The sequence below is a fragment of the Elephantulus edwardii genome, unplaced genomic scaffold, assembly GCF_000299155.1.
Source record: "Elephantulus edwardii isolate Elephantulus edwardi_28Jun2011 unplaced genomic scaffold, EleEdw1.0 scaffold00020, whole genome shotgun sequence".
In the NCBI taxonomy this organism is placed as follows: Eukaryota; Metazoa; Chordata; class Mammalia; order Macroscelidea; family Macroscelididae; genus Elephantulus; species Elephantulus edwardii.
The window spans coordinates 13,837,366-13,865,055 of NW_006399770.1; the positions used below are offsets into that span (position 1 = coordinate 13,837,366).

The following is a 27,690-nucleotide window of genomic DNA, read 5'->3' on the forward strand; positions in this document are numbered from 1 at the left end:
CGGAGGAGATTTGGACTATGCCGGCCGCCGTCGGCTTCTTCCGGCTGAGGGAAAGCTTGCGACAAGACGGTTGCGGTGATTCCGGAAATTAAACTTATATGGCAGGACGCGAAACGGCCATATTTGTTAAGGGACGGAAACGCGAGGGAAGCGGACTTCTTCGCATCTTCAGGTTCCCAGGACCGGAAGCGGGGTAGTGAATTATGGCGGCTCTTGCAAGGACTTCGAAAGCGACTGGTTTTCCAGCTGAGGGTCGATGTGGTTATTATTTGGAAAAGAAGAGACGATTCTGCCGAATGGAGGCGGCAGCGGGGAGACGGTTCTGTGGTGAACACGCAGGAGCCGCGGAGTCAGACGCAGAGGTTTGGAACCGCCCCACCGCTAGTTTCCTGGGGTTGGGCGCCCCCCCCCCCGCCCCCGACTCGGCCCCACCCCTTTTTGAAAGATTGCTGCCCCTTGGGTTAGAAGACTTTTTCTCGGTAATCGTTCCGCCTTCCTGGAGAGCGATATGATGAGACCTAGTCATAAGCGATATTTTACTGCCAAAGGCGCAGCAGCGCCACATTCATCTTGATCGTAACTCATAGTAATGCTCGGCTTTGCTACTAGTTACCCTTCCAAATGCAACGTGACAGTTTGGAAAGTCAGTGATTGAGGATCCCCAGGTTTCACTAATTATGTTTTAATAATTGTTTCATGAGTGAAAATCACTTCTTGTTACTGTGGTTTAGAGAAACTTAAAAGATTTTTTTTCTTCTTCAATATAGACCTCTAGTCTTAGCAACCCACTTAAAACTAGTTTGCTTCAAAGTAGAGGGTAGCTTAAAAAAAAAGAATCATAAAAGTTGACACTTCTTTTAAAATTAAGAACAGAAAGTGTACACTTTTCAGTGATTATATATATGTATAAAAGTATATAACTATGTATATTCAAAAGTATGTGTGTATAAACGTTTACACTAGCTGGTATCTTGGTTAAAGAATAAAATGGATTCTTTTCCTGTTTTGTTGCAAGACTTTAGACCTCACTTACGCGGGCATATGAAACGTGATTGCCAAAGGTGACAGTAGTAGAATGTGATTGAATTATTCAAAGCTGATTAGTGTTCTTGGAGACCATTGGCATTTTGCTTTTAGTTTGTTAAGTAAAGCTTCAAAGCACTGAGTGAAATCACTTTCCATGTCAGTAATGAGTATAAGCTACTGAACACTGAGTAAAAGCACTTATGTGAGTGATTTGGGATTTGTGTGCGGTTGGGGTGAGGGTGGAGGGGTGAGTGACAGAAACCAAAATCATGACCATCCTGCTGAATCTGTGATTTATGATGCAGTCAGGTGTTGTATTTCAGTCTTTTTTAAAAAAAATACCCGATTCCTGTGATGGCAGTAGTACTCATTTAACCTGTCTATTTTTAACTGGGGCTGATTTAGCCTTCCAGGGGGCAATTGGCAATGTCTGTCACAGCAGAGTCATGTTACTATCATCTAGTGAATAGATATCGAAGATACTGCTAACCATCTTAAAATGTGCCTCCTACAAAAAAAGATTTGGAAAGTCAGTGATTGAGGATCCCCACGTTTCACTAATTATGTTTAATAATTGTTTCATAAGTGAAAATCACTTCTTGTTAGTATAGTTTAGAGAAACTTAAAGATTTTTTCCTTCAATATAGCAACCCACTTAAAACTAGTTTGCCTAAACTGTCTCGGTTGAAAAAAATTTATTTCTAACCCCAAATAATAAGCTAATACTGTTTTATTAAATCATGTAGAACTTGAGAACTGAAATATAGTTGGGTTTTCTGTAAATTTTTTTGTTACATCAGGATTAGGTTTTAAAATTACTAAACCATGAAGAAATAATACAGTCTTTTTAGAAGTTATTGACATGTCATTTAACTTTGCCATGAAATTAGTCCACTTAGTTTGATAGATACGCTGAGAAGTGCAACAGACTAAGGAGCAAAACTGAAAAAAGGTAGTAACAACACAACATTCTTACATGGCCAGTAGTATATGCTAGTAATTTTTTAACTTTCTAACTCACTTAAGTTTTACAAGCTTTGGGAGCTAAAACTATATTATTCTCCTCTTTCAAATGAGGTAAAAAAACACAACAAAACAGAACGAGAGTTTGTGAGACGTACAAGAATAAATCTTGGGTAGCTCTGGTGGCCTAGTGGTAAGGAGCTGCAACTACAATCCCAGAGGCGCACGGTTCGAATCCACCAGATCCTCTGCCGGGGAAGGAGGGACAATCTCCTCCTGTACCAGTCAGATCTGATTTGACGGTACACTCACACAAAAATAATAAAATAAAAATTAAAAAAAAAAGAATAAATCTTTTGGCCTAGTGGTAAGGTGCTGCACTACCAAGCCGAAGGTGTAGGGTTCATATCCACCAGCTGCTTCTGGGAGAAGGGTGGAAAGTCTCCTCCCATGCAATTCATTGCTTCTGAAGGGTCAGCTGTGAGTTGGTTCCATCTCCACAATACCTAACAACAGTAACGGATTAGGATTCATACCTAGGCTGTATAGCTGATCAGTCGTCTTAAGTAGTACATTGTCCTGTTAGATACAGATTCATATGTAATGTGCGGTAGAATTGCCAGACCTATTCATTTCCTTTTCCCTTGTTTTATACTCAGATACATATTAGTTGGAAACAAATAATTTTATTATAGTGAAAAACTGTAAAACCATGTGGCAAATAATGAAAATATTTCATAAATTCTAAGGGAATTTTTTTCACATTCTAAAATCCCAAAATAACTGGTTTATTTATTTAAAACTAGTATTTCCCTACGTTGGCAAAGATTTTAGATTCAAATAAGTTATAGGGAATGTCAACATAGGAAGTTTAAAATCTAACATACCATCAATTCTATAGCATTCACCATTGAGTACATAGTAGTCTCAAAGGAGTTATTGATAAATTTTCCTGGAAAGAAAGAGTGAAAAATGTGCAGAATAGGTGATACATACCTTCAAGAAACACAAAATGTTGCCTGTTTAAATTATGGTATGTCATATTAAAATAAAAAACACCTTAAGTTTAGAGATGCTAATCAAAAGAGGTCAGGGGTTCAAATCCACCACTTCTCTGAGGGAGGAAGATGGGCAGTCTCCTCCACAAAAGATCTATAGCCAAAGGGAAAAAAAATCTGTAGTCTCAGAAACCCCTTTGACTGATCACCATCAGACAGAATCAACTATGGCCATAGGTTTGATCTGATTTTGGTTACCCTGTTTTAGTGATGCAAAAGTTTATTATGATTAAACTGACTTATGGCTAATATCTATAAGTGACACACTTGACATTTTAATTTAAGGAAATGTATTCCCTTTAATTTATTAGGAAGAAAATGTTCGGAAAAGAATCCTGTGCCCTTTAGATCCAAAACAGTAAGTATGTTTTAGATAAGACTTTTTCTTTGCCAGAAATATTGTCACAAATCTCATTTTAACCATTTTTTTCAAATTTAGTACAGTATATGAAGATCAGCTGGCAAAGCATTTGAAGAAATGTAACTCAAGAGAGAAGCCAAAACCTGTAAGAGTTTAATCAGTAAAATTTAGTAGTGAAGTGTGGGGTATATAATATGTGTGTGTACATTCGTAAAAACCAGTATGGTGGACATGAAAGTCTAAATTTTTCTAACTTCACAAGGAGGATTCCCATCAAATCAGTGCAGAGACAATTTGAGTGAGTTTACACCATAGCCCCCAGGAGCCATACCCTCCTACAGTTCTAATGTCAGTTATCCCTCCCATGGTTCTTGCTTTTCTACTGTGTTGGCTGATTTGTTGCAAACACAGAACTCACAGACTATATTAAAGATTAAGGGCTTTAAGGAGAGCTCTGCTGGCCTACTGGCAAGAAGCTGCACTGCAATCCCAGAGATATGTGGTTCAAATCCACCAGATGCTCTGCCAGAGAAGGAGGGGCCATCTCCTCCTGTACCAGTCAGATCCAATTTGACGGTACACACACACACACACACACACACACACACAAAATAATTAAAAATTTTTTTTTTAAAAAAAGATTAAGATTACAGTTTAGTTTGAAAACACTTGAGTACAGTTCAAAGTAGAGTTCTTCAAAAGGATAGCTTCTTCTCAGGCAGACCTCCCTTTAATCCTCTGCATTGTGACTTTAGGATCTGCCCCTTGTTCAAGCAAATATTACTAAGCTTTTTAGTTATGCCATTTATGTGCCACCCCTTTTCTGTCAGTAGTTTTGTCTCTAGGCACTTTAGCTCCTGGCAGACCTAGTGCAACTCTATCTCAAACCAGTCTCTCGTTTTCACTACTTCTGCTGCTGTCACTTCTCTATCTCAGTCCATCTCTTCATCTCTTATTCACACAGGAATCTCTGATTCAAATGACACAGCACTCTTGCTTACTTGACTAATCAGAGGGAGAGTCCTGTTTTTACTTTGGAATCTATTCAGTATAAGCCTTGCAGCATGGCACAACTGACCAATCCCCATGTCAACATTTTAAACATCTTATTTGCGTGTTTCCATCCAAGAGGTGCTATTTACATTATTGGGCAGCTATTTAATTCCTGTGGTGAATCATAAAAACCTAACATTTGCTTAATTCTACCCGGCCGTGTAATGGGAATTATACCTACAGTAGATAGAAAAGCAACATTGAATAATGCACTGCATCACGTTAAACCCAAAACCAAATCCACTCCTTTCAAGTTGACTCATAATGACCCTCGATCAGTTTCTGAGGCTGTAAATTTTTACAAGGAGAAACTGCCTCCCTTTCTCCCACAAAGCAGCAAACTTCCATGGGGTTTCTGAGGTTCTCATTTATTTATTTATTTTTAAATTTTTATTATTTTGTGTGTGTGTACCGTCAAATAGGATCTGACTGGTCCAGGAGGAGATTACCTCTCCTCCAGCAGAGCATCTGGTAGATTTGAACCACTTACCTCTGATTGCAGTGCAGATTCTTGCCACTAGGCCACCAGAGCTCCTTTGAGGTTGTAAATCTTTTTTTAAATTTTTTTTGAGGTTCTAAATCTTAATGGAAGGAACTTGCTTATCTTTTCCCCAAAGATCAGCTCATAGAGTTGAACTGCTGACCTTTTGTTAGCAGTCTGACCTTAACCTACTCACTATATCACCAGTAGATAGTTTAATCATTTTTTCCTACTAGTTTATTTGCAAAATTCAAATACATTGTTTTCAAGAACACATTCTTTCAATTTCTCTCACCCCTCCCCAGATATTTCATAATCATTAAATAAATGAATGGGAGAAAGGCAAAAGATGAGGGTACAGAGAATGGAAATATGGTTTAAGCTAATTTTTGTGAGCTTTTCACATTATTAATATTATGGTTTTGTTTTGTTGAAGGACTTCTTTATTCAAGATATTAACGCAGGGTTAAAAGATGAAACAGAATTACCTGAAGAATTAGTAAGTACATTGTCTTAATATTTAAGCTGTATTGATATTTTTATTGATGATTTTATTGTCTCAATACTGTGAATGAGTTATATTTTAGATTTTGTTTAGAATAAGTTGTTTTAGAACAGGTTTTTAAAATAGAATCAGTGTTATTAATAATATTTAGTTGTTAAACTAGTTTATGCTGAAGTGGAACTGAGACCTCATTTCTTTCTAAGGACCTTCTGAGCCTAGTGTGGTTCTTGACTCTGAAGAGACTGGGAGAATTAAAGTACCAAGGAAGAAACTGAAAAAGAAACATAGTTGAGCAGTTCTTTTGCAGCTTATGGGATAAAAAGCTTTAGCAGAAAAAAAAGCTGCTATATGGAATATACTCCTGGGGAGCTTGGTGACATTGTTGGACGCATACACACATACACCCATAGTCATACACATATATACACATGTAAAGAACACAAATATGTTTATATGTAAAATAGTCATAAATTAAAGAAATTTAAAATAAATGTGATTTCAGGATTAAGAGTTTCGTTTTTTTTTAATATAGGTTCCCATTTCTTCTCTTTCTGAAGAACAGTTGGAAAACTTAATTAAGAAATTGAGAAAAGCAAGTGTTGGTAAGTCTGCTAAAAGTTGCAAAATAAATTGTATTTTTATATATGATAACACGCTTGGCACCAGCAGTTAGGACATCAAAAGATGAATTGTTGTTGTTGTTGTGTGCTGTCAAGTTGCTTGCGACTCATAGCAACCCTGTGTACAACAGCCCTAAACTCTGCTCTGTCCTGTGCCAATCGCACTGTCTCCGATACACCCATCCCAATTACCCCAGTCACTGAATCAGTCCACCTCATAGAGGGTCTTCCCCTCGTGTGCTGTGCCTCCACCCTCCCTAAGCGTGATGTCCCTCTCCAAGGACTGGTCCCTCCTTACAACATGTCCAAAGAATGTCAGATGAAGCCTCAGAATCCTCCAAGGGGCAGCCCAGTTTAACCCTCTCCAGGATGAATCTGTTTGTTTTCTTAGCAGTCCCTGGTACCTTCAATATTCTTCTCCAGCACCACAGCTTAAAGGCATCAATTCTCCTTCTATCCTCCTTAGTCATTGTGCAACTCTCTGATGCATAACAAGTGATTGCAAAACCTGTATCAGACGCACCTTAGTCTCCAGAGAGACACCATTGCTCTTCAGTACTTTGGAGGGGTCCCTAACAGCAGACTTTCCCATCGCAATACATCTTTTATTTTCCTAAAAAGATTAATTACTCTAGGAAAATCTACCATCAGGAACCTCTCCAGAGTACTAAGAAGCAACTCTTTCAGTCTGGAGCCTAAGGTGCACCTGATCCAGGCCATGATCATCTTCTCATTTACTTGCTGTGTATCCGAGAGCTTGACAATGACTAAGGGTGACATAAGAAAAATTGATGCCTTTGAGGTGTGGTTCTGGAGAAGAGTCTTGAATATACCATGAATCACCAAGAAAACGAATATGTCTCTCTTGGAGAGGATGAAACCACGTTTCTCCTTGGAGGCAAGGATTTTTGAAACTCCATCTGACATACTTTGATCATGTGGCCAGGAGGAATCAGTTCTCGGAGAAGGACATTATGCCTAGAAAGGTAAAGGTGTACAGCACAGGAGAGGAAGACCCCAGATGAGATGGGTTGATGCAGTAACTGAGACAATGAGGGCAGGTGTGTCAGAGCCAGTGACACTAGCTCAGGACAGGGCAGGCTTCAGAGCTGTTGTACCTAAGGTCTCTATGCATTACAGATGACTGGACAACACATAACAGCAACAAAAGAATTAAAAAAAATGCATTAAGTGTCACATGAGTATCATTTAAGAGAAGTTATTATTCAGAATCCTGTGGTTTCATGTTTCATTGCTTAAGATGACTGTGTATATACTTTTACACAGGTTTGAACTGTATCCTTAAAGAGCAAATTATGTCCCATCCTGTATTACATGATGCCCTTAATGATCCTAAAAATGGTGATTCTGCAACCAAGCATCTGAAGCAGCAGGTATGTTGAGACTCTGGAAACTCCGCTAAATGGTCTTTTGTTCCATTTTAAGAAGGTAATTATATATTCTTCTTAAATAAAGTTACTAAATGAGATCTTAGTTTATCTTTTAAGGTACAGAATCTCTCCATTTCAAATATGTGTACCATTTTTTATATTTATATATTTCCAAATACTGATAAAATAAATGTTAGGTATTTCAAAAGAGAAAATTTAAGAACAATGAAGTAATTTTCCAGTATGAACCACATAACTGGCAGTTGTAGAAATTACCTATTTTTTACTTGAGCTAAATATGTTTGCTGTTGTTTGTAAAATAATCTTGTGAAGTTTGCAGGCTTCTATTTTAGGTAACATTGAAAAATTAAAGTTACTTGGGCCGAGAAGATGCTTTGTTGAATTTGGAGCAGGAAAGGGAAAATTATCTCATTGGGTTGATATTGCCATAAAAGATGCTGAGAAAGTTCACTTCATTCTAGTAGAAAAGGGCACCACAAGATTTAAGGTATGTGAAACCACTGTAGTATGCTAATAAACTATTTTTTAATTATTAAAAGTAATTATATTCAGAAGCCTATCTTTTAAAGAAAATAGAAAAATAATTATGTTCCTCTTTATATGAAATATCTCTTATTCTACCTTTTTATTATTTCTGATAAGTTAAACTAAAGATAAATTTATTAACTTAAAGGTTTAGTCTGTTGATCAGAGGTTTTAAACTTTGCGGAGACAGGAAAACATATGAAAAATCTGTGTCATACTAACATATGGGGAAAAACCTATATTAAGGTCTTGGGTCCAAATCTATCTGTCACATACTAACCATTCAGTAAGCATTTATTGAAGGAAGAGCTGTGTATCATGGTAAATATTGACTATATAAAATCAGATAAGGCATTTGTGTTTTATTGTTTAGAAAAAGAGAGACAGGTAAAGAAGTGACTGCTATAAACACTTGAAGGCAATATAGAAAAAGGTTTCCATAGAGTACAAAGTAGTCTCAAAGGAGTTATTGGTTAATTTTATTGGAGAGAAAGAATAAAAAATGTACAGGAAAGTTGACACATGAATTCAGCCTTGAAAAGTAGTGTATCCTACAGACGTGCACGGTTTGAATCCACCAGATGCTCTGCTGGAGAAAGAGGGACAATCTACTGTACCAGTCAGATCCAATTTGACGATACACACACACACAAAAATAATAAATGTGGTTTTTTTTTAAAAAAAAGTAGTGTATCCTAGATAAAACCATTTAATATGCAAATACAGGGTAAACATCTGCCTGAAACAATCAGGAAACATTTCTAGGTAGTAGAAGTATGTTGTATGGCATGGAATCCATAAGTACTCATTGTAGACTGGAGATTAGACTACCAAGGTTCTTAGAGTTTGTGTGAGGAAGGAGTTGGGCTTTATCAGGAACAGGAGATACGATAGGGAACTCTGGGAGTGTAATCCATAGGGAGTCGTGCTGCTAGCCCAAAATCCAAAAGTAGCTCTGTGAGAGAACAAACAACAATCTTCCGTGTGAATTACACCCTCAGAAACACGGTGGAGAGTCAGCCATGAATCTGTCCCAACTCAGCGATATTTTTTTTTTCCCCAAATGAGAGGGTACAGTAGAACCAAGATTTAGTTTTTACTTTCAAAGAGTTACAGCAGACTTATAAGGCTTTTGGTTCAGTATGCTGAGTATGTTACAATGTTACGGACCAAATAAAAAGACCTGGTAGTATGATGGTTAAAATTCATGACTGTTAACCAAAAACCCATAGCTTGCATCCAGTAGCTACTCCACAGGAGAAAGTCACAAATCTGCTTCTGTCCTGTTAGGTTGCTATGAGTCGGAATTGACTCAATTAACAATCAACTCAAGATGATTCGTGAACATCACAGAGCACTACTTCAGCCTACTGTGAGTTAGAAGTGGCAACTGTGAGGAGATTGAAAAAAACATACAAGAGTCAAGTGAAAAGTGATTTTTAAAAAGCTTATCCTTTCAGAACCATTAAAGCTATGCATCTGACACTTGAAGTTATTGTGTACTTTCAAGTCAGAACTAACCTATAACTGACCCTCCAGGCAGGTTTTCAGAGGCAGTATATGGCACAGGAGGAAATTACCCGTCCTTAGTCCACCGAACAGCTGATAAATTTTGAACCACATCACATGCCTTTGGGATTGTCACACAGCTTCATACCACTTAGCTACTAGGGCTCCCTATTTGAAGTAGAGTTAGAGTTATTAAAATAACTCAGGCACTGATTATTCAAGTAAGTAATGAGCTAAGACTATTTTTCTGTCAGGAGGAGAGAAGGGAAAGAATATGAGAACTGTTGGAAACTCAAAACGGTGCTATTTTATTCAGTGAATAAGAGGAAAGAGGGAATCTTGGATGATGTTTTTATAGCTTGTATTATTAAGAGATACACTTTTCCCAAGGAAGGGAACATAGAAGAATAGGTTTGAAGGAGTATACAATGAATCTCTTTTGAATACACTAAGATGGATATTCAAGTAGAGCTCTCTACTTGACAGTTGAATATGCATCTGATGCTCCTCGGAGAACTATGGGCCCCAAATGTGGATTCACAAGGCCTAGGCACATGGTGTAAGTAATGGTATTTGAGAGAGACTTAAGTACAGAGTCAAAAATAGTATATTTGGACTTGGCAAAATACTCATAAGTAAGTTGTTTAACATCCGTGAATCCCCATCCCTTCATCAATAAGCTAGGAATTTTTAGAATTAAATGAAATAATTTACACATAAGCAATTATAACATTTTCAAGCATTATAAAAATGTGATAGTATTTTGGATTTCTCACCAAGAACTGTAGTCTTTTTTGTTCATTAAGTTTTTATTCTTAATACCCTTATACTTAAAATGAGATAAAAACTTTATTTGCTTTGAATTTTTAAAACTTTCTATGAAATTCTTTCTTTACATAAAAAGTCATATTATTTTCTCTTTGTATAGGTAGATGGTAAACACAGAAAGAAAAATTCAGTATTTGAAAGATTTCAAATTGATATTCAACACTTGTGTTTGAGTAAGTTACATAATTTTCAGTTTACCATAAGTGATAGAAGTTTCAAACTCTGAAGGTTGCTTAGAAATCTAGTCATGCAGAACTGTGCCACAAAAAAATACTTTGTTAGTCTTGAATGATATATGTAATATTTGCACATGTAATTATTATAATTGACAGGTAAATTGAATTTGGTTTTTAAAACTTAAACAAAAGTCAAAAAGAAAAATCAGTGTCAGCCATAAATGAAGTGTACTAGTAAGAATGGGTTTTAGAATGGTTGATATTTTGAAATGAAAGTTCTTATATTGCTTCTTTGTCCAAAAACTAAACTAAACTCACTGTCATTGATTTGATTCTCATAGTCACCCTTTAGGACAGAGTGAAAGTGCCCTCATAGGATTTCCAGTCGTTACGGAAGCAGATTGCCTAGTTTGTTTCTTTGGTTTGCTTACAAAGTTCATACACATTGTTTTTCACAGCAGGTCTTTCCTATTTCCTTTACCCATTCCTCCCTCTACCCTCAAATTGTGCTACCCTATGTTTACCCTCCTGCCTATCCTCACCTTCCTGCTCCTACCCTCCCCCTCTTGGATCCTCATACACATTTTACTAGTTATCTATTTAGACCAATAATGGTCTTATATAGTATAGTATCTATAAGACCAATAATGGTCTTATATAGTATTTGTCCTGATGAGACTGAGTTAGTTCATTCAGGATAATGCTCTCCAGGCCCTCTGAAGTTATGTAGCGATTTTCAAAATCATTGCTCCTGCTTGCTGTGTTGTATTCCATCACTGTTGGTGGAATTGTAAAATGGTACAACCACTCTGGAAGGCAGCTTGGTGTTTCCTCAAAAAGCTGAACATAAAAATTCCGTATGTCCCAGCAATTCCACTGCTTGGAACATACACCAAGAAAATGAGAACTGAGGCACAGACGGAGACTTGTACACCAGTGTTCATCGCAGCATTAGTCATCATCACAAGAACTTGGAAATAGCCCAGATGTCCAACCATAATTGAATGGATTGAGAAATTGTGATGTATTCACCAATTGCCTAGTTTAACTCCCATGGGGCTTGTGGTAGGTTCAAACTACCAGTCCTCTACTTTGTAGTCAGATACTTTAACAATAGCACCACTGGGCTCCTCCTTTGTCTAACTTAGCTTAATTATTGCATCTCTTCCTAATATAAAATAAACTTCTGTCTACAGTTAATCTAACTTTGTTTAAACATTAAGGAAAATGAGATAGTTCTTTGTCTACTATAATGTGTAACAGACACTTCCTAGATAATTATAAATTCTCTCAGAAAAAACAACTTCATCTTTGTATACATACACATCTCTCAGTCATATTTAGTACCTTTGCATACTTTTTCTATATTTTTAAATGAAAAGAGTATAAAAAGATCATAAAATTCCTTCTTCCCACCAAGTTTAACTTCATTTTATAAAGCAGCCCCACTTTTGTATACAAATAGCTGTGTTTAAGGTCATTAAAGTGGGTATATTACCTTTCTTCTACCAGAAACCCTAAACAGATTTATATGCTAGATGGTGAAAATTAGCCTACCATATTTCTTGAGCAGTTTTCATATGACTCTTCTCCACCTACCATATGCCCCATTGCATAATTTCTTTAAACTTAGATTGAGGAAATATGTGCGTCATACTTAATTACTATCCTTTAGACTTTACATTAGTTTTGGCAAATCAGTCCATATATTGAAGACTGACCTCCTCAGTCTTGTATCTACTAATGAGGGTTGTTGTTATGTTGTTGATTGCCTTCAATTTGAACAAGACTCATAGCAACCCTGTGAACAAAAGGCCTGAAGCCTTTTTATAAATACCATCATTTATCAAAGTTCATAAAGTTTCCAGAGGCATGTTGTTTAGGAAGTGGATGCCACTCCTACTTTCAAATCTGCCTTAAACTGGGAGCTCCACCAAACACTGTCCACCATGAGTAACCATTATGGCATTTGACACCTCGATGGCACAAGGTTCTGCATCATAGCAACCCCATGTTACCTCAGTACAGCATATTGACAGAAGAGTGCTGGACCACTAAAAAAATTAATGAGAGTATGGATTTTAATAATTTCTTTCATACTTTCATTTTTTTCTCAGTTTTAAAAATAAAGCTTTATTTAATAGCATGCTGAAAGTGGTTTAATTTGAGGTGGTTTTAACATTTCTTACTGGTTTGCATACAGTCATCCATATACATTGTGTTTCATCCATTTACATTGTGCTTTATATAATCATTCATATACATTGTATTTTGTATAATTAATTACTGTTGATGTATGCCTAGTATCACCTTCTTTTTAAGTCCCCATTGAATCTATCCTATTCCTTCACCCTTCCTTCTTTCTGCCCCCTAACCTCTGCTATTCTGGGGATTTTTTCCTGTTTTTCCACCTCCTCCTCTCTCCTTCCCCTTTTGAACATTTATACACATCTTACTTAATTATCCTCCTGTTTTCACAATAATGGTCTTGGCAATATTTATCCTTAGGAAACTTGAGTTATTTCACTCAACACAATGCTTTCTAGGGTGTGGAAAGCCAAATATCAAATTTAATATTAATAATAACCCAAATTCCAGATCAGGATATGAGGGAGGCTGAAACAAGCTGGAATTCACCCTAAGGCAATCCTTAAATGTTTTCAGGGTTAAGCAGTAAATCAGTCCTTAAGCTTCTACCTAATTCTTTCTTTGTATTTACTAAATCCCTCCTCCTGAGATAAGCATAAGGTAAACAATAGAAGATTTTTCTTTGTAATTTACTACCCCATGATCCTTTGTTTTTATTTACTACTCCTTTGTGATTTTCCTTTGTTTACTTCCTGGTGATTCTCAGTAAAACCACAGAAAGGCCTAGCATAGAGGCTACAGTTCATCCAGCTGTTAGCCTCTTGGACTGTAGCCTCTTGCCTTTACCCTTTCTGGCCTGACCTCCATTCCTGAGTGTCCCCAGTCTCTGTCTTTTCCCTCAGCTAACAACACTAGGGTCTTCCATGTTACATAGTATCTTAAGAAATCACTATTCCTTAGTGCTGCGTAGTATTTCATTGTGTGAATGTACCGTAATTTCTCAATCCATTAGTTTGTTGAGGGGCATTTGGGCTATTCCTATATTTTGCTGTTGTGAATAATGCTACTAGGAACCTAGATGTACATATCTTGGTTCATGTTTCAGTTCTGATTTCTTTAGGGTATCTTACTAGGAGTGGAATAGCTGGGGTCATAGGAGATTTCTATGTTCAGCTTTTTGAGGATACACCACACTGTCTTCCAGAGTGGTGGTACCATTTTCAGTCCCACCATGGGAGTTCCAGTCTTTTCACAAAGAGCGATTAAGTTTGTAAATGAGTAAAAGGTGGTGTTTACTTAGAGTTGCAGAGTTGCAATTTACTTTTAATCATTTAGGAGATGCGAAAGAATAAAAATATGTAGAGAGTTGACTGAAAATGTCTTTTAACTTTTCCTGTTTTTAAATTATACATACACACATATATTTGAAAAGAATCAAATAGTTTACAAAGTTTGCTATAAAAATGACATTTAAAAATCCAAAAAAACAAAACAAAATTACATCAGCTTTTCTTCTCCCCGTCATTTCTTTCTAGGCAGATTTGGCTTTTTGCTACTTTTTTTTTTCCTTCTTGTTTCTAATTTTATTTATATTTTTTAAAATTAATTTTAATGTTTACAGAGAGTTTGAATTTCCATACATTCATTGTTGCATTTTTCTCCCTGCCCACTCTTCCCCCAAGTTCGCATTCTCTTTGAAAAGTAAAAGAAAAATTATTTCATTGGTATAAAAGCCGTCACCCCCAGTACACTCCACTACACCGCCTTCATTCTGTACTCTTGTCATAACCATAATACCCAATCATATATCGCTTTCAAACAGTTCTCTCCCTCATCTGTTTCAATGGAGTATACATAATTTATCCAGTTTTCTCAATCTCACCCCCAACCCTGAAGTCAGTCCCGTTCTACTATAGTGGCATCATGCATTTGCTGCTTATTTTTATTTTTTTGAGCATGTCAGTTAACCTTCCCATTGTGGTAGATAAACAGAGAAAAATTAGAGAATTTTAAATTTTTTTCTTCCCTTTACCTCATATGCTTCCCATTCCTCATTTCCTAATATAATTAAATTATAAATTTTACAAACTAAAGGGGCTCTCTAGTGGCCTGGTGGCAAGAAGCTGCACTGCAATCACAGAGATAAGTGGTTCAAATCCACCAGATGATCTCCTGGAGAAGGAGGGGCCATCTCCTCCTGTACCAGTCAGATCCGATTTGATGGTACACACACACACACACACACACACACACACACACACAAAATAATAAAAATTTTTTAAAAAATTAAAAAAATTTTTACAAACTAAATTTTCTCATTTTTCACATGTGAACTATTTAGTAAGTTACTGTTTTCCTTATGATTTTTTATGGTTGCTGGATCTTTTTTTTTTTTAATTTGCATTGTGGTGGGGGGTTTTATTCACTGGGATTTGAGTCAAAATTTATAGAGAAAATTGGTTTTTCAGTAACTATTCAGTCACATTTTGTTTTATGATATTAATTAGAATACCCTCATTGTAACCACATTCTTCCCATTTCTCCTCTATAACTCTTAATTTCTGTTCATTCTTCTACCTGCCTCTTTCTGCCTTCTTAGCTTTATCCTTGGGTAAATGCTGCCCATTTGTGTTGTTGGTAGTTGTAAGGAGTTAAATACCTCTTGTTGTTTTTGTTTGCATAATAAGCCTATTTAGTCTTTGGATGAAAGTTGACCTATGCGGGTGAGTTTAGTTCCAAGTTCAAAAGTGATTGAAGCCTGTACTCTGGAGGCTTCTACCATTCTCTCTCCAACCAGCAATGCCTGGCTGGTTTTAGGATTTTGAGTTTTGTTTCTTCTGTATTTTCCTTCCAGTGTGTCCAGGACATTATACCATGATCCCTTTTAGAGCACTCAGTAGTGATTACAGCATATCATCTAGATGTTCTTGTCTTAGAGTAGTAGAGGTGGTGTTCACATGGTCCTTTAGTTGGTTGGACTAATTATTTCTGTGCACCTTTGCTTTTTTTGACTCTTCTTTGTTCTGGATAAGGAAAAGCCAATACTTGCACTCAGTATTTACACCCAATACTTGACTGCTTGCAAAAAGTTTTTAAAACGCCAGTTAGTGCTTTACCGAACTAGAAGGTAAAGCACTGTGGACTATGCTGTGTCAATTGACTTTGATGTCTCTGGAGACTAGGAGGTTTAAAGATCAAATCATTCTTCCCTCAGGAGGTTCTGTATGATTAGGAGGTTTACGTGACTTTATCCTTTGTTGGTTCTTTCTGAATATTTTTATAGTATATACAAATATGAGTGTAGTTCATCTTCCAAAGCAGTGTTTTGGTCATTGGTGTCATCCTTTTAACCTGCTGCTTATATCTGTCTTACCTGTCTGCCTATGTATCACTTTAGATTAATGTTTGTTGTTACTGTTAATGTAGGACTGTGTAGTTAATAATGTTTGCCTTTGTTGAATATATCTCTTTTGCACCTCTCCATGTTCATTATTTAGTGACACTGTGCTGATTACGATAATTCATGTTTTTGTTTCTCTCGCAGTTTCCCGCTTTTTCTGTATTTGTCATTAATTACCCATTGTCTGAAATGTTTTTAAGACATTCATTTCATCAGGTATTGATCACTTTTGTCTTTCCAGTAAATTCTTTCCTGGAACCTTCAGACCTGTCCCAGTCCAAACTAAATGCCCACTGGCTCTTCCCTTTACCCTTTTAGGTTGGACTTTACTTTCCCACATTTTTAACTTAATTCATTGACTTTCTTTGGGAGGGTATTTCTCATAACTTCCTGAGAAACAATTAAAGAATAATTGGAAGCTAATATCAAATAATGGTGAAGTGTACACAGCTTGAGCAAAGTAAATGATGTCATTAAACTGTACAGAAGAAAAAAGTACATTAGGACATAAAATTTTGAAGCAACAGAAACAGCCATATATGTGTGGAGATATATAAAGGAATATGCATGTTTATAGATCTCTGTGTGTGTGTGTGTGTGTGTGTGTGTGTGTATATGACTACATGCACATATATTCAAATATATAATGAAACACAAAGGAGCCACATATACAGATACTTCTCAAAAATACCTGATAGGATTGATTTTCTGAATTTGAAGTCTTAGGACTACAGTTTTATGGGTCATAACGTAATTCATAAAATTGTATTCTACAATTTTGTTGAGTAGTGTCTGGGATCTTCAACGTTTGCAAAAAGTCTTCTAAGACAGATTTTTTTACTTGCTTGTTGGAGCAAAAGAGAAAATGAAAAACCAAAGACCAAAGAAGAGCCTAGTCTGTAGAACAAATAGTCTAAATAAACTTTTTAGTTTTAATGGAAACAACAGCCTCATTTCCTCAGATCAGAAAAAAATAGGCTACCCAGCTCCCACTACTGGCCATTCTCCTCAAGGCCATAATAGTGAGGGCCTAATAGGAGAAAAATGTGAGTCAGAATATCAAATTCCTAAAAAAGAAAGAAAAAGACAACCAGCTTACTGGACTACTTAAAACTAGAGAGTTCCCAAAACTGTTGGGCCAAGATACGTTTTAAACCTTGAACGAAAACTGGTCTCTGATGTCATCTTGTAGTTTAATAGCAGATGGGCTCATAAAATGAGTATCATCCATAAATACTGTGCTTCTTTAAAAAAAAACCAAAAAACAAACCTATGTGAGACCAGATGGTCAGCAATTACTTTAAAACAAAATGACAAGTGAGCTCTGGTGGCCTAGTGGCAAGAAGCTGCACTGCAATCCCAAAGGTGTGCAGTTCGAATCCACCAGATGCTTTGCTGGAGAAGGAGGGACAATCTACTCCTGTACCAGTCAGATCTGATTTGACGGGACACACACACACGAAATAATAAAATTAAAAAAAACAAAACAAAAAACAAGCAAAACCAAAAAACAAAATGACAGGAAAATCACATATTAGCAGAATTGTAAAGAGAATGCTTACAGTTTATGAAGAATGTAACTGATGTCACTGAACAATTTGTGGAAATTCCTCACTGCTTTGTAAATTTTCACTGAAAATAATGTTATTTTTAAAAGAAAGAATAAATTTAAGACCTTGCATAAATAAGCCTGGTTTAGCAGTATCAGTCTTCTCATCTTTCCAGGAAATTTTTTTACAGTCATTCTCTGATATGATAGTTATTCTACCTTTATAATATCTATTTCTACCAAGTTAATCTTTTCTATTGTAATGAGAATGCTTACACTTTATGAAGAATGTAACCGATGTCACTGAACAATTTGTGGAAATTCCTCACTGCTTTGTAAATTTTCACTGAGAATAATGTTATTTTTAAAAGAAATATTTAAACTTTGGTTAAGCTTGTCCTGTCTCTTTGAGGTTAGAAGCTGTCCTCAAGATTTTGGTGATCCTTGATAAGCTGTTCATAGTTAAAAGATCTGACTGTGTAGGTGTAATTGTTGACCTTCAGCTTCAAATTGGAGTAGTGTCCTTAAGGTTAGATTTTTCTTCCTGGACAAATCAGATTCCCATAGAAGACTTTTCTAATTATCTACCTAAAGAGTAAAAGTCTTACATTCTACACCAGCTTTCTTCAACCCAGTGGAACTGTGAGTTGATGGATATTCACATTCACTTGATCTTTCTGTCTCCTGTCTCTCATTTGATATTTTCCCTCAGTCTAGAGACTCCCTCCACTCCATTTTTACCCTCTCCAGAGAATTAATCACTTGTTTTCTATTAAATAAGACAATGAGGTGAGAATCTGCTTACTTAAATGCTGTTTTCACCAGCACTATTATGCTTCACTTCCACATCCAAATTAACTGAGGTCCAAAGTTGCCAAGCCTTTGAGAGATTTTTAGAATAAATTGAGTTGATCTTTCCTATGGTGGCTTCGGGGTAAGGAGTTATGCTACTAATCCAGAGGAGTACCAGCTTGTCCACGGAAAAAAGTTGGGCAGTCTCCTCCCACATGATTTACTGCCTCTGAAAACCCACTGGAACGTCAGCAGTGGATTGCTTCTGACTCGACAGTACATGACAACAATTTTTATCTCCTTTGTTTTTTTCCTTGACTTTATAGAGTTTACTTCTTTTAACAAATCTTTGACTCTTATTTTGGTGGAATTTTAGGAGGGAATAAACTAAATGCTTGTGTTTAGTCTCCCATCTTTGCTCAGTTCATCTGCCATCTTTTCTGAGATCAAAGCATCAGTAGGGTGAGGAGATGAGTTAATGTGTCAAAAATAAACAAAAGAAGGGCCCTGACTTATATAGGCCTCTGCTATGGTGTGATGGCCAGATCTGGTGTCTGAGTGAATCCTAGGGACCAAGCTTCCAGAGCTCTAAAGAAAAGAGAAAACAATCTCAAACATGGACTAATTTTCCACTCCACCTTCATTATTCAAGCATCTGCCAAAAACAAAGGCACTATCTCCTGATACCTGCCAAAAAAAAGACAGTATTGTCTCACAAATTGACTGCTTCTCTACCTCTCCCCCCTACCTGACCCCCATACCTATTTGGGTAAAACCTTCAAGAACAAGTCAAGGAACAACTGACTACCCTTCTGTGAGACTGCCTGGAGAGATCCCACACAAAAAAATTGTACATCATGAAGAAAGCAATGGTTCAGGCAGAAGTGGATATTGAGATTACTAAGAAGCTGGAGAAACATGAGAAGTAGCACTTGAAGAAGGAAAAGAAGTGACTGGCTGCCCTTGGGGTTGTCTCAGGAGCACAGTAGCACTCCTGAGGATAAGGATTGTGAGGAGACAGGTGAGAAACCCAAAAAGAAGAATGAAATAAAAAGCCCTAAGAGGTCCACAGGAGAATGGGGTGAAAGATCAGTCCAGCTCTGTGCTTCCTAAACACAAGAAAATGAAATATCTTTCCAAGGAGTTGGCTCATAGTGACCATGAAGAAACAACTCTTAAGCACAAGTGTCCCTAAAAGGGGGGGGGGAGCATCCTAGGAAGATTAGAGTGGACATTCCATTGGCAAGGGGGAGGGAGACATTCCCAAACATTTCCCCCAAAACAAGAATTCACAAGAAAAGGAAAAAAAAGGCAAAAGGACTTGCTTAGATAGTCCTTTTCTTTACACTAATTGATAGTAAGTTTCTTGATAGACTGTGATTTAAACTGTTAAACAAAGGCAAACTATTCAGCTTGGTATCAGTTTCTTTTATTGCCAATTTAAAATAAGACAATGAGAAAGTTTAAATATTGAGTCTTTCTTTTCACTAGATACTATGCTAGGATTTGTAAGGCAAATAATTTATTCACTCACTGCCATTGAGTCAATTCTGACTCATTGTGATCCTCCGTTCAATTTCTAGGACTATAAATTTCAAAAGGGCAAGGTGGCTCATCTCTCTCCCAAGAGTTTGCTGGTGAATTAAAACCACTGGAGACTGCAGCCTTTAACAGTATAACTTACTGTGGACTACAGATTATTCGGGAAGCAGGGCTTTATGAGTGTGGCGTCAAGGTTGGAGGAAGACTCATTAACAACCTATGAAATGCAGATGACCAACCTTGCTTGCTGAAATTGAAGAAGACCTGAATCACAGTGCTGCAAAAGGTCAAAGGACTGTAGTCTTCAATATGGATTGAAGCTCAACATCAAGAAAACAAAGAGTCTCACCACTGGGTCAATTGGCAGCACCATAATAGATGGAGAAGAGATTGAGGTTTTTAGCAATTACAGCTTGCTCAGATCCACAATCAGCACTCTTTAACAGCAGCATTCAGGAAATCAAAAGACAAATTGTATTGGGAAAATCTGCTGTTATGAAGAGCAACGATGTCAGTCTAGATGCAAAGGTGAGCCTAAGCCAGACCATGGTCTTCTCAATTACTTGTTATGCTTCAGAGAGTTGGACAATGACTAAGGCTGACAGAAGAAGAAGATGCCTTTGAGTTGTGCTGGAGAAGAGTCTTGAGCATACCATGGACTGCCAAGAAAAATCCATCTGTCTTGGAGAGAGTGAAATCAAGTCTCTCCTTGGAGGCTAGGATTTTTTTTTTTTAATTTTTTTTTCTATAATTATATTTTATTAATTTTCATAAACATTTACAGAGATTTTGGGTTTCCATTCATTCATTGTTGCACTATTCTCTCTACCCTCCTCCCAGTTTGTTCTTGTCCAAATGCCACAGTGCTTGTCAAAGCCAGTTCTGATTAATCTTCTTTGTCAGTGTGTCCTTTGCCATTCCCTATCACTCCTCCCTGAGAGAGACTTCACCCTGAGTCATAAGGAAAAGGGGATGGCGTATTCTCTTAGCTACTTCCTGCTGAAAAGGGACGCTGTGAGTTTCAGGGTGAAGATCTTCTCTCACTACTCTAAAGGGCCCCTTTGGCAGTAGGAAACACATAGACTATTATGGAGATTGATTTTGGAATTTAGATGCACTCTTATTGATTGTGCTTGGCTGTACATGTTCATATCCTTGAAGATGTATCATGGGGGTGTTGCAACCTAGAAGACACAAATTTGACTAACAAGTTATAAGTACATGAGTCCAAAAATTATGGAAAAGTAAAAGAAAAGATTCTTTCATTGTTTTACAATTTTTTTTATATTTTTTATTTTTTTTTATGTGTGTACCGTCAAATTGGATCTGACTGGTACAGGAGGCGATTGTTCCTCCTTCAGCAGAGCATCTGATGTATTTGAACCGCACGCCTCTGGGATTGCAGAACAGTTTCCTGCCACTAGGGAGGCTAGTATTTTTGAAGCTCTACCTCACTTACTTTGAGCACGTGGCCAGGAAAGATCAGTCCTTGGAGAAGTGCATCATTTTTGGAATGGTGGATGGACAGTGCAGGAGAGGGAGACCCTGGATGAGATGGATTGATAGAATAACTGGGGCTATGTGGGTTAGTGTGTCGGAGTTAGTGAGCCTGAGTATGGACATGGAAGGGTTCAGAGCAGCTGTACATAAGAGTTACTATCCATCGCAGGCGGCTTGATGGCACAGGTAATAACAATTACATACTATCACAGGTTTGGAAGCAGGAGTGACATCCAATTCATAAACAGCTTGCCTCCAGAAATTCTATGACCTTTGGTAAATGTTGATAGCTGTAGAGGGGCTTCAGGCCTTTTGTTCATAGGGCCACTATGAGTCTTGCTTGACTCTAAGGCAATCAACCACAACACCATCAGGATGTCCTTTCAGAATCTTAGAAGGAAATAGAGGAAAATTGTGAGCCATGATTTTGATGTGATGTATTTTACTGCCTTTTCAAGCCTTCATATCATGGTGAAGGAGTTTTGGTGGCTTAGGGATCTAGTGCTTGTACTGGAAACAAAAGGTACAAAGCTACCAACCATCTGTGGGAGCCGTGTATCAGGCTGCTCACACAATGATGACCACCTTGGAATCCTAATGGGGGCAGCTGAGCCTATTCTGCTGAGTACACTTTGAGTCAGAATCAACTCAGCAGTGTTTGTTTACTACTAATCTAAAGGTTACAGATAGGAACCTGCCAGCAGCCCAGCAGGGAAAAAAGATACAGCAATCTGCTTCTCTAACCCTTGGAATCCTACAGGGAAATTCTAATCTAGATACTTTGAATAAGAACTGAATTGGAGTTGGGGGGAGAATGAGAAAGGTGGGATAAATAATGTATACTGCATTGAAACAGATAAGGGAGAAAACTGTTTAAAAAGGATATATGATTAGGTATTACTGTTGTGACAGGAATCTAGATCGAAGTCTACATAGTGGACTGGACCTGGGGAGAGGGATTGTATAACAAAGAATTATGAACTGTGGGGGAGGGGTGGACAGGGAGAAAAGTGCAACAATGAATGAATGGAAATCCAAAGTCTAAATTCTCATTAAAATTAATAATTTTAAAAATATATAAAGAGAAAAGAATAGGTTAACAATAATGAGTGCTTCATTGTTGAAATAATTTTTCTTTACATAACTGTTAGGGCTTTTTTTTTCCTTTTCAGAACAGTATAAGTAGTTAAGATGATACTCTCTTTTTTTATTGTCATTTTAATGAAAGTTACAGAAAAGTTGGTTTTTCCTCCCTCTCCTTCACTTTCTCCACCACCAGTTCACCTTTTTAAAATACTCATTCATTGTTGCAGTTTCCTCCCTCTTTTCCCCCTCCCCAAGTCCAGAGATGATCTTTCTCATCAAGTTATATTAAAAACTTGATGTTAAGTTTTAATTATAATATTGAATATGTTGTTGTTATGTGCCGTAGAGTCGCTTGCAACTCATAGTGACCCTATGTACAACAGCCCTAAAACCTGCTCTGTCCCTTGCCAATCTTATTGATTCCGACATGCCTATCCCCATACCCCAGTGACTGAATCAATCCATTTCATTGAGGGTCTTCCTCTCCAGCACTGTCCCTCTACCCTCCCAAGCATGACGTCCGTCTCCAGGGACTGATCCCACCTTGAAGTATGTGCAGCGTATGTCAGACAAAGCTGCAGAATCCTTGCCTCCAAGGAGCAGCCTTGCTTCACCCTTTCCAGGACGAACTTGTTTGTTCTAGCCGTCATGGTATATTCAACACTTTTCTCCAGCACCACAGCTCAAAGGCATCTGCTCTCCTCCTATCATCCCTAGTCATTGTCCAGCTCTCTGAAGCATAGCAAGTCATTGCAAAGATCATGGCCTATATCAGGCGCACCTTAGTCTCCAGACTGACATCGTTACTCCTCAGTACCTTGGAGAGGTCTCTGACAGCAGACTTTCCCAATTCAGCCTTTTAATTTTCTGGCTGCTGCTACCAATAGTGTTGGTAGTATAACTAAGCAAACTGAAGCTGTCAACAATCTCAATCTCTTCATCATCCATCATAATGCCAATCAGCCCAGTGATGAGACTCTGTTTTCTTGATGTTGAGCTTCAATCCATATTAAAGGCTGCAGTCCTTGACCTTCCGCAGATAGCACTTCAGCCCCTCCTCATTTTCAGTAAGCAGGGTTGTGTTATCTGCATAACGCAGATTGTTGATGAGTCTACCTCCAGTCCTGATGCCACACTTCTCATAGATGCCAGCCTTCCGGATAATCTGTTCTGCATACAATTTTATAATTTGTATTAGTAATTTTTATACTATATATTATGTAATATGTATATGTTTAGTATTCATGCAGAATAAATCTATTAGAGAAACTTTTGAATCCTTTTGTTAGTAATTAATACTTAGCAAAATAAGTTTCTAGAGGTGTGAGTCGTTGATCATTGTTTTAGTGTTAAGTATGGTGTAGAAAAAGGAAAGCATTGGCATAACGGTCAAGATATCTATATTAGTCCTTTTTCTTTATTAGTAGCTCTGTTACTTAGAAATGGCTACATCTTTAAACCTGTTACTTCTAAGTGGTAAAATGCAGGAATCCCCCCCCCCAATCATTTTCATCTTCAGAGAGTCTAATTACTTTTTTAGGAAACCGTATTATTTATCTTACTTCACTAAGCACTAATTAAATGTTCATGTCTCTGTTTCAGACAAGATTCCTTTGCTAATAGAAGAAAAACTACCTGTGGTGGGAATTGGAAAACATCTGTGTGGTGTGGCAACAGGTATATAAACAGATTAATTAAAGCTAGACTAAGACTTTTACTCCCCCCCCCCCATATGTCCTTAACTATTTATGGCAGTGTAGTGGTAACATGGCCTTAACCATTTAAAGAACCTCTTTGGTTTAATTTAGATGCTCATGTTCACAATGCATTCATCTTCATGGTAGCACTTGTATAGTCATAAATATTGAGCTCTCTTATTGACTCGTTTTGCAGGAAGATTGGAGATTTTTGTGGGTAGATATTGTGTCATGTGAGACCTTAAAAGTGTTTTTTGTTACATGTCAACTGAAAAGGAAAATGAATAATTTACGGAGCCTATATGACTCCATCCAAGAAGCAACTGACTTTTTAAAGGTTTTGTTTGGAGATGACTCCAAACTTCTCCCAGTAGGCAATTTTTGTGTATCATGATGCTAGGATGTTTGCAAGGAACAAAAGAAATATTAGACGAGGATATTGTAAAATGCCTTCGGTTAAATTTTACATAGTAACAGATTTAGCATGTTGAAATGGAAAGACAATAGCTTTAAAATCAGATAGTCTCTGAATTTGGTTTTGTAATCTTGGCAGATTACTTAACCTTTCTCGACTTTGTTGTCGTGTAGTGGTGTAGGATAATAATAGATCATTTTTCTTGTCACATAATATTGGCATGTATTCAATCTTAGTAAGTTAATTTTTATTATTTCCTGGATCCTGCTAATATCATCATCCATATAGGCAAGATTTATATATATGTATATAAGCTATATATATGTTGTTATTTACTGTTAGTTGGAACCAGCCAATTTATAACTGACCCTCAGTGGGTTTTCAGAGGCCATAAGTTACACAGGAGGGTATTACCCATCTTTCTCCTGCAGAGCATGTGGTGCATTTGAAACATCTGCCCTTCAGTTGGCAGCACAATTTCTTAACAGTAAGCCACTATTTATAGCTATATATTTAGATATATTAATATTCCCACTACACTGTGAGGTTCTTTTTGGGCTTGGGTTTTATTTGGGTTTTGGTTTTGTTCTTGTATAGGTTAGTTAGGTTGTTAGGTACTGTCAAGTATAACCCATAGTGCCCCTGTGAACAACAGATCTGAACCTTGTTCTATCCCATGCCATCTTCACACTTCCTAACACATTAGAGCCAATTGCATCAATCTTCGTGTCAGTCCATCTGGTCAAGAGCCTTCCTCTCCTTCACTAACCCTTCACCTTTCCCAGCATGATGTCCTTTTCTAAGGACTAGCCCTTCTTAGCAACATGTCTGAAGTTTGTGCAATGTACATTACTTTCTTGCATAGGGCACACATTAATGCAATAATTAGCATATAACAGAAACTCAGTAATGAATGGTTAAATAATCTTGCCTAAGATTTGCTGGTTTTTGTACTTTACTCAATAGTGACTTTGTTGCTTAAGTCCTTTATAAATAATAAATTGAAATAGTTACTCCAGCTCCCTGTGATTTAAAATAACTTCATAATTTTTCAAGTAATTCATATTTCTGAAAAAAATTTACTTATAAAGCAATAGTTAATTATATTAGAAAATAATAGATTAATTTTTGCTTTCTTTACACAGTGAGTTTCTAATATTGTTTGCTGCCTTTAATTAATGTTGATTGTATTAGTAAATATCAGAACCTTTAATACTCACTTGTGATAACTTAGAATAAGAAGAAAATATATGTAGTTTTAATGAAATAGGATTGACAGACTAATCAAAATGTGTTTTACAAAAGGGCATATTTGTAAAGCATGTTTTTGTAGATGTTATTATAAAAATTTGTTGCTAAAAAAACTTATTGGTAAAAATATTATCATCTCATTTTAGTCTCCAGTATTGTCAGCAATATAGCAGTTGTCAGTGGGAAACAATCCTCCAAAATTCAGCTGAGTTTTAAAACACACTGAAATTTTTCATTTGAATAATTGAATGCATCTTCTTACAAGTTTGTACGCATTAATCATTATGGCATCATAATCTTTTTTGCACTTGAAAAATATTCTGTAACTATTCATTGGATGACTCTCTAAATATAGTAAGACTATTCATGACATTTACCTTCCACATCCTCATCTCCTGTTCTCAGCTTAGCTCATCATCATTTGCTGTGAACATGCTAAATTTAAAGACTGACACCATCCTAAGTAAAGCTGCTGCCTTTATTTCCTCCTACAAGAGTCTTAAGTCAAAGCTTACCTAAACTGTGTGGATAATATTTTTTATATACAAGTTATTTCCTCAGCTTGGATCAAAGAAATGAGACCCCACTCAGATTTTCCGGTTGTTAGATCTTACTCTTTTGCAAGTTCATTGATAAGTGAGCTTTCTGCATAATGAATCATTAGAAATTGAGAAGATAATGAGACAAAGAATCTATATGGACAAAATTGTTAATTCATGTAAGAATTTCTACAAATGTAAAACTGAGTAGGTTTTTGTTGTTGGACTTTTAAAAACAATACTGCTTCATAAATGTAAAAAATACTTCTTTTTAAAGGTGATTTGGTTTGGGGGGGCCCACGTAATTGTGTTTGCAGATCTTGCATTACGATGTTTGGTTGAAACCTATGCTGCCAGTTGTGAGGAAAGGAATGAAGAACCTTTAGCCAAACGCTTAAAGAATGATAAAACAGAAAATAACACTTTGACCAAGGAAGCAAATGGAAAAAATGTCCCAGAGAAGTGGACGCCTGTGGCTGGCATTGTTATTGCGCTCTGTTGTCACCACAGGTGTGATTGGAGACATTATGTGGGCAAAGAATATTTCAAGGCTCTAGGCCTTGGAGCAGTAGAATTCCACTATTTCCAGCGAATGAGTAGTTGGGCAACTTGTGGAATGCGGAACACATCTTTGGAAGCCTCAAATATCACCACAAAGAGAAAAGATAATCAGAATGATGAACGTGAAGACCATGATGAGGCTGGATACAGAATAGCAGACGACAGCGCTGATATTTCACCTGGGTAAGTGATTACTTCTGTAAAGCACAACGTTGAAAGAAAACATTTTATTATTTCCATATTTTCTTTCTAGATTAGTGTTGTAAAAATTTAGTCATGAAAATAAAGTTTTAATCTAATTTTAGAAGACGTTAAATTACATGCTTCTTAAACTATGATCATATAGTAATTGTATCTTAATAGGATATATTGCCTTTTAAATTCTTAGTTCTTTATAATATTTTTTAATAAATAAAAGTGATTTAAATGATTATTTACCAATGTTTATGTAAGCCTAACATTGTTTCATGTGTGTTTGTCTGATTTAGATTTCTTACTGTTGGCGAAAAGAAGAAAATAGGGCATCTTTGTAAATTGCTGATTGACCAAGGCCGAATACAGTATTTACAGCAGAAAGGATTCAGTCCTGCTTTACAATACTATATAGACCCTCTTGTGTCTTTGGAAAACGTATTGTTGACAGCTCTACCAAATAATTCTTCCTCGCCAGAAATGGTTGCTTTGTGAAAAAGACATTCTGACCATCTTCAGTGAAAAAAAAAATACTTCTATGTTGTTGTTTTTTTTAATATT

At 36.8% G+C, this 27,690-nt stretch overlaps 1 protein-coding gene across 1 annotated transcript; it reads left to right on the plus strand.

The window, feature by feature from the left end:
* The first annotated feature begins 203 nt into the window (after window positions 1-203).
* TRMT13 (tRNA methyltransferase 13 homolog (S. cerevisiae)) lies at window positions 204-27,624 on the plus strand. The gene is made up of 11 exons (XM_006882493.1): window positions 204-362; window positions 3,359-3,405; window positions 3,487-3,553; window positions 5,379-5,441; window positions 5,980-6,049; window positions 7,355-7,461; window positions 7,799-7,966; window positions 10,442-10,514; window positions 24,077-24,151; window positions 26,694-27,120; window positions 27,426-27,624. Exons 1-11 carry the CDS (start codon window positions 204-206, stop codon window positions 27,622-27,624), a joined length of 1,455 nt encoding a protein of 484 aa, XP_006882555.1.
* The last annotated feature ends 66 nt before the right edge of the window (window positions 27,625-27,690 follow it).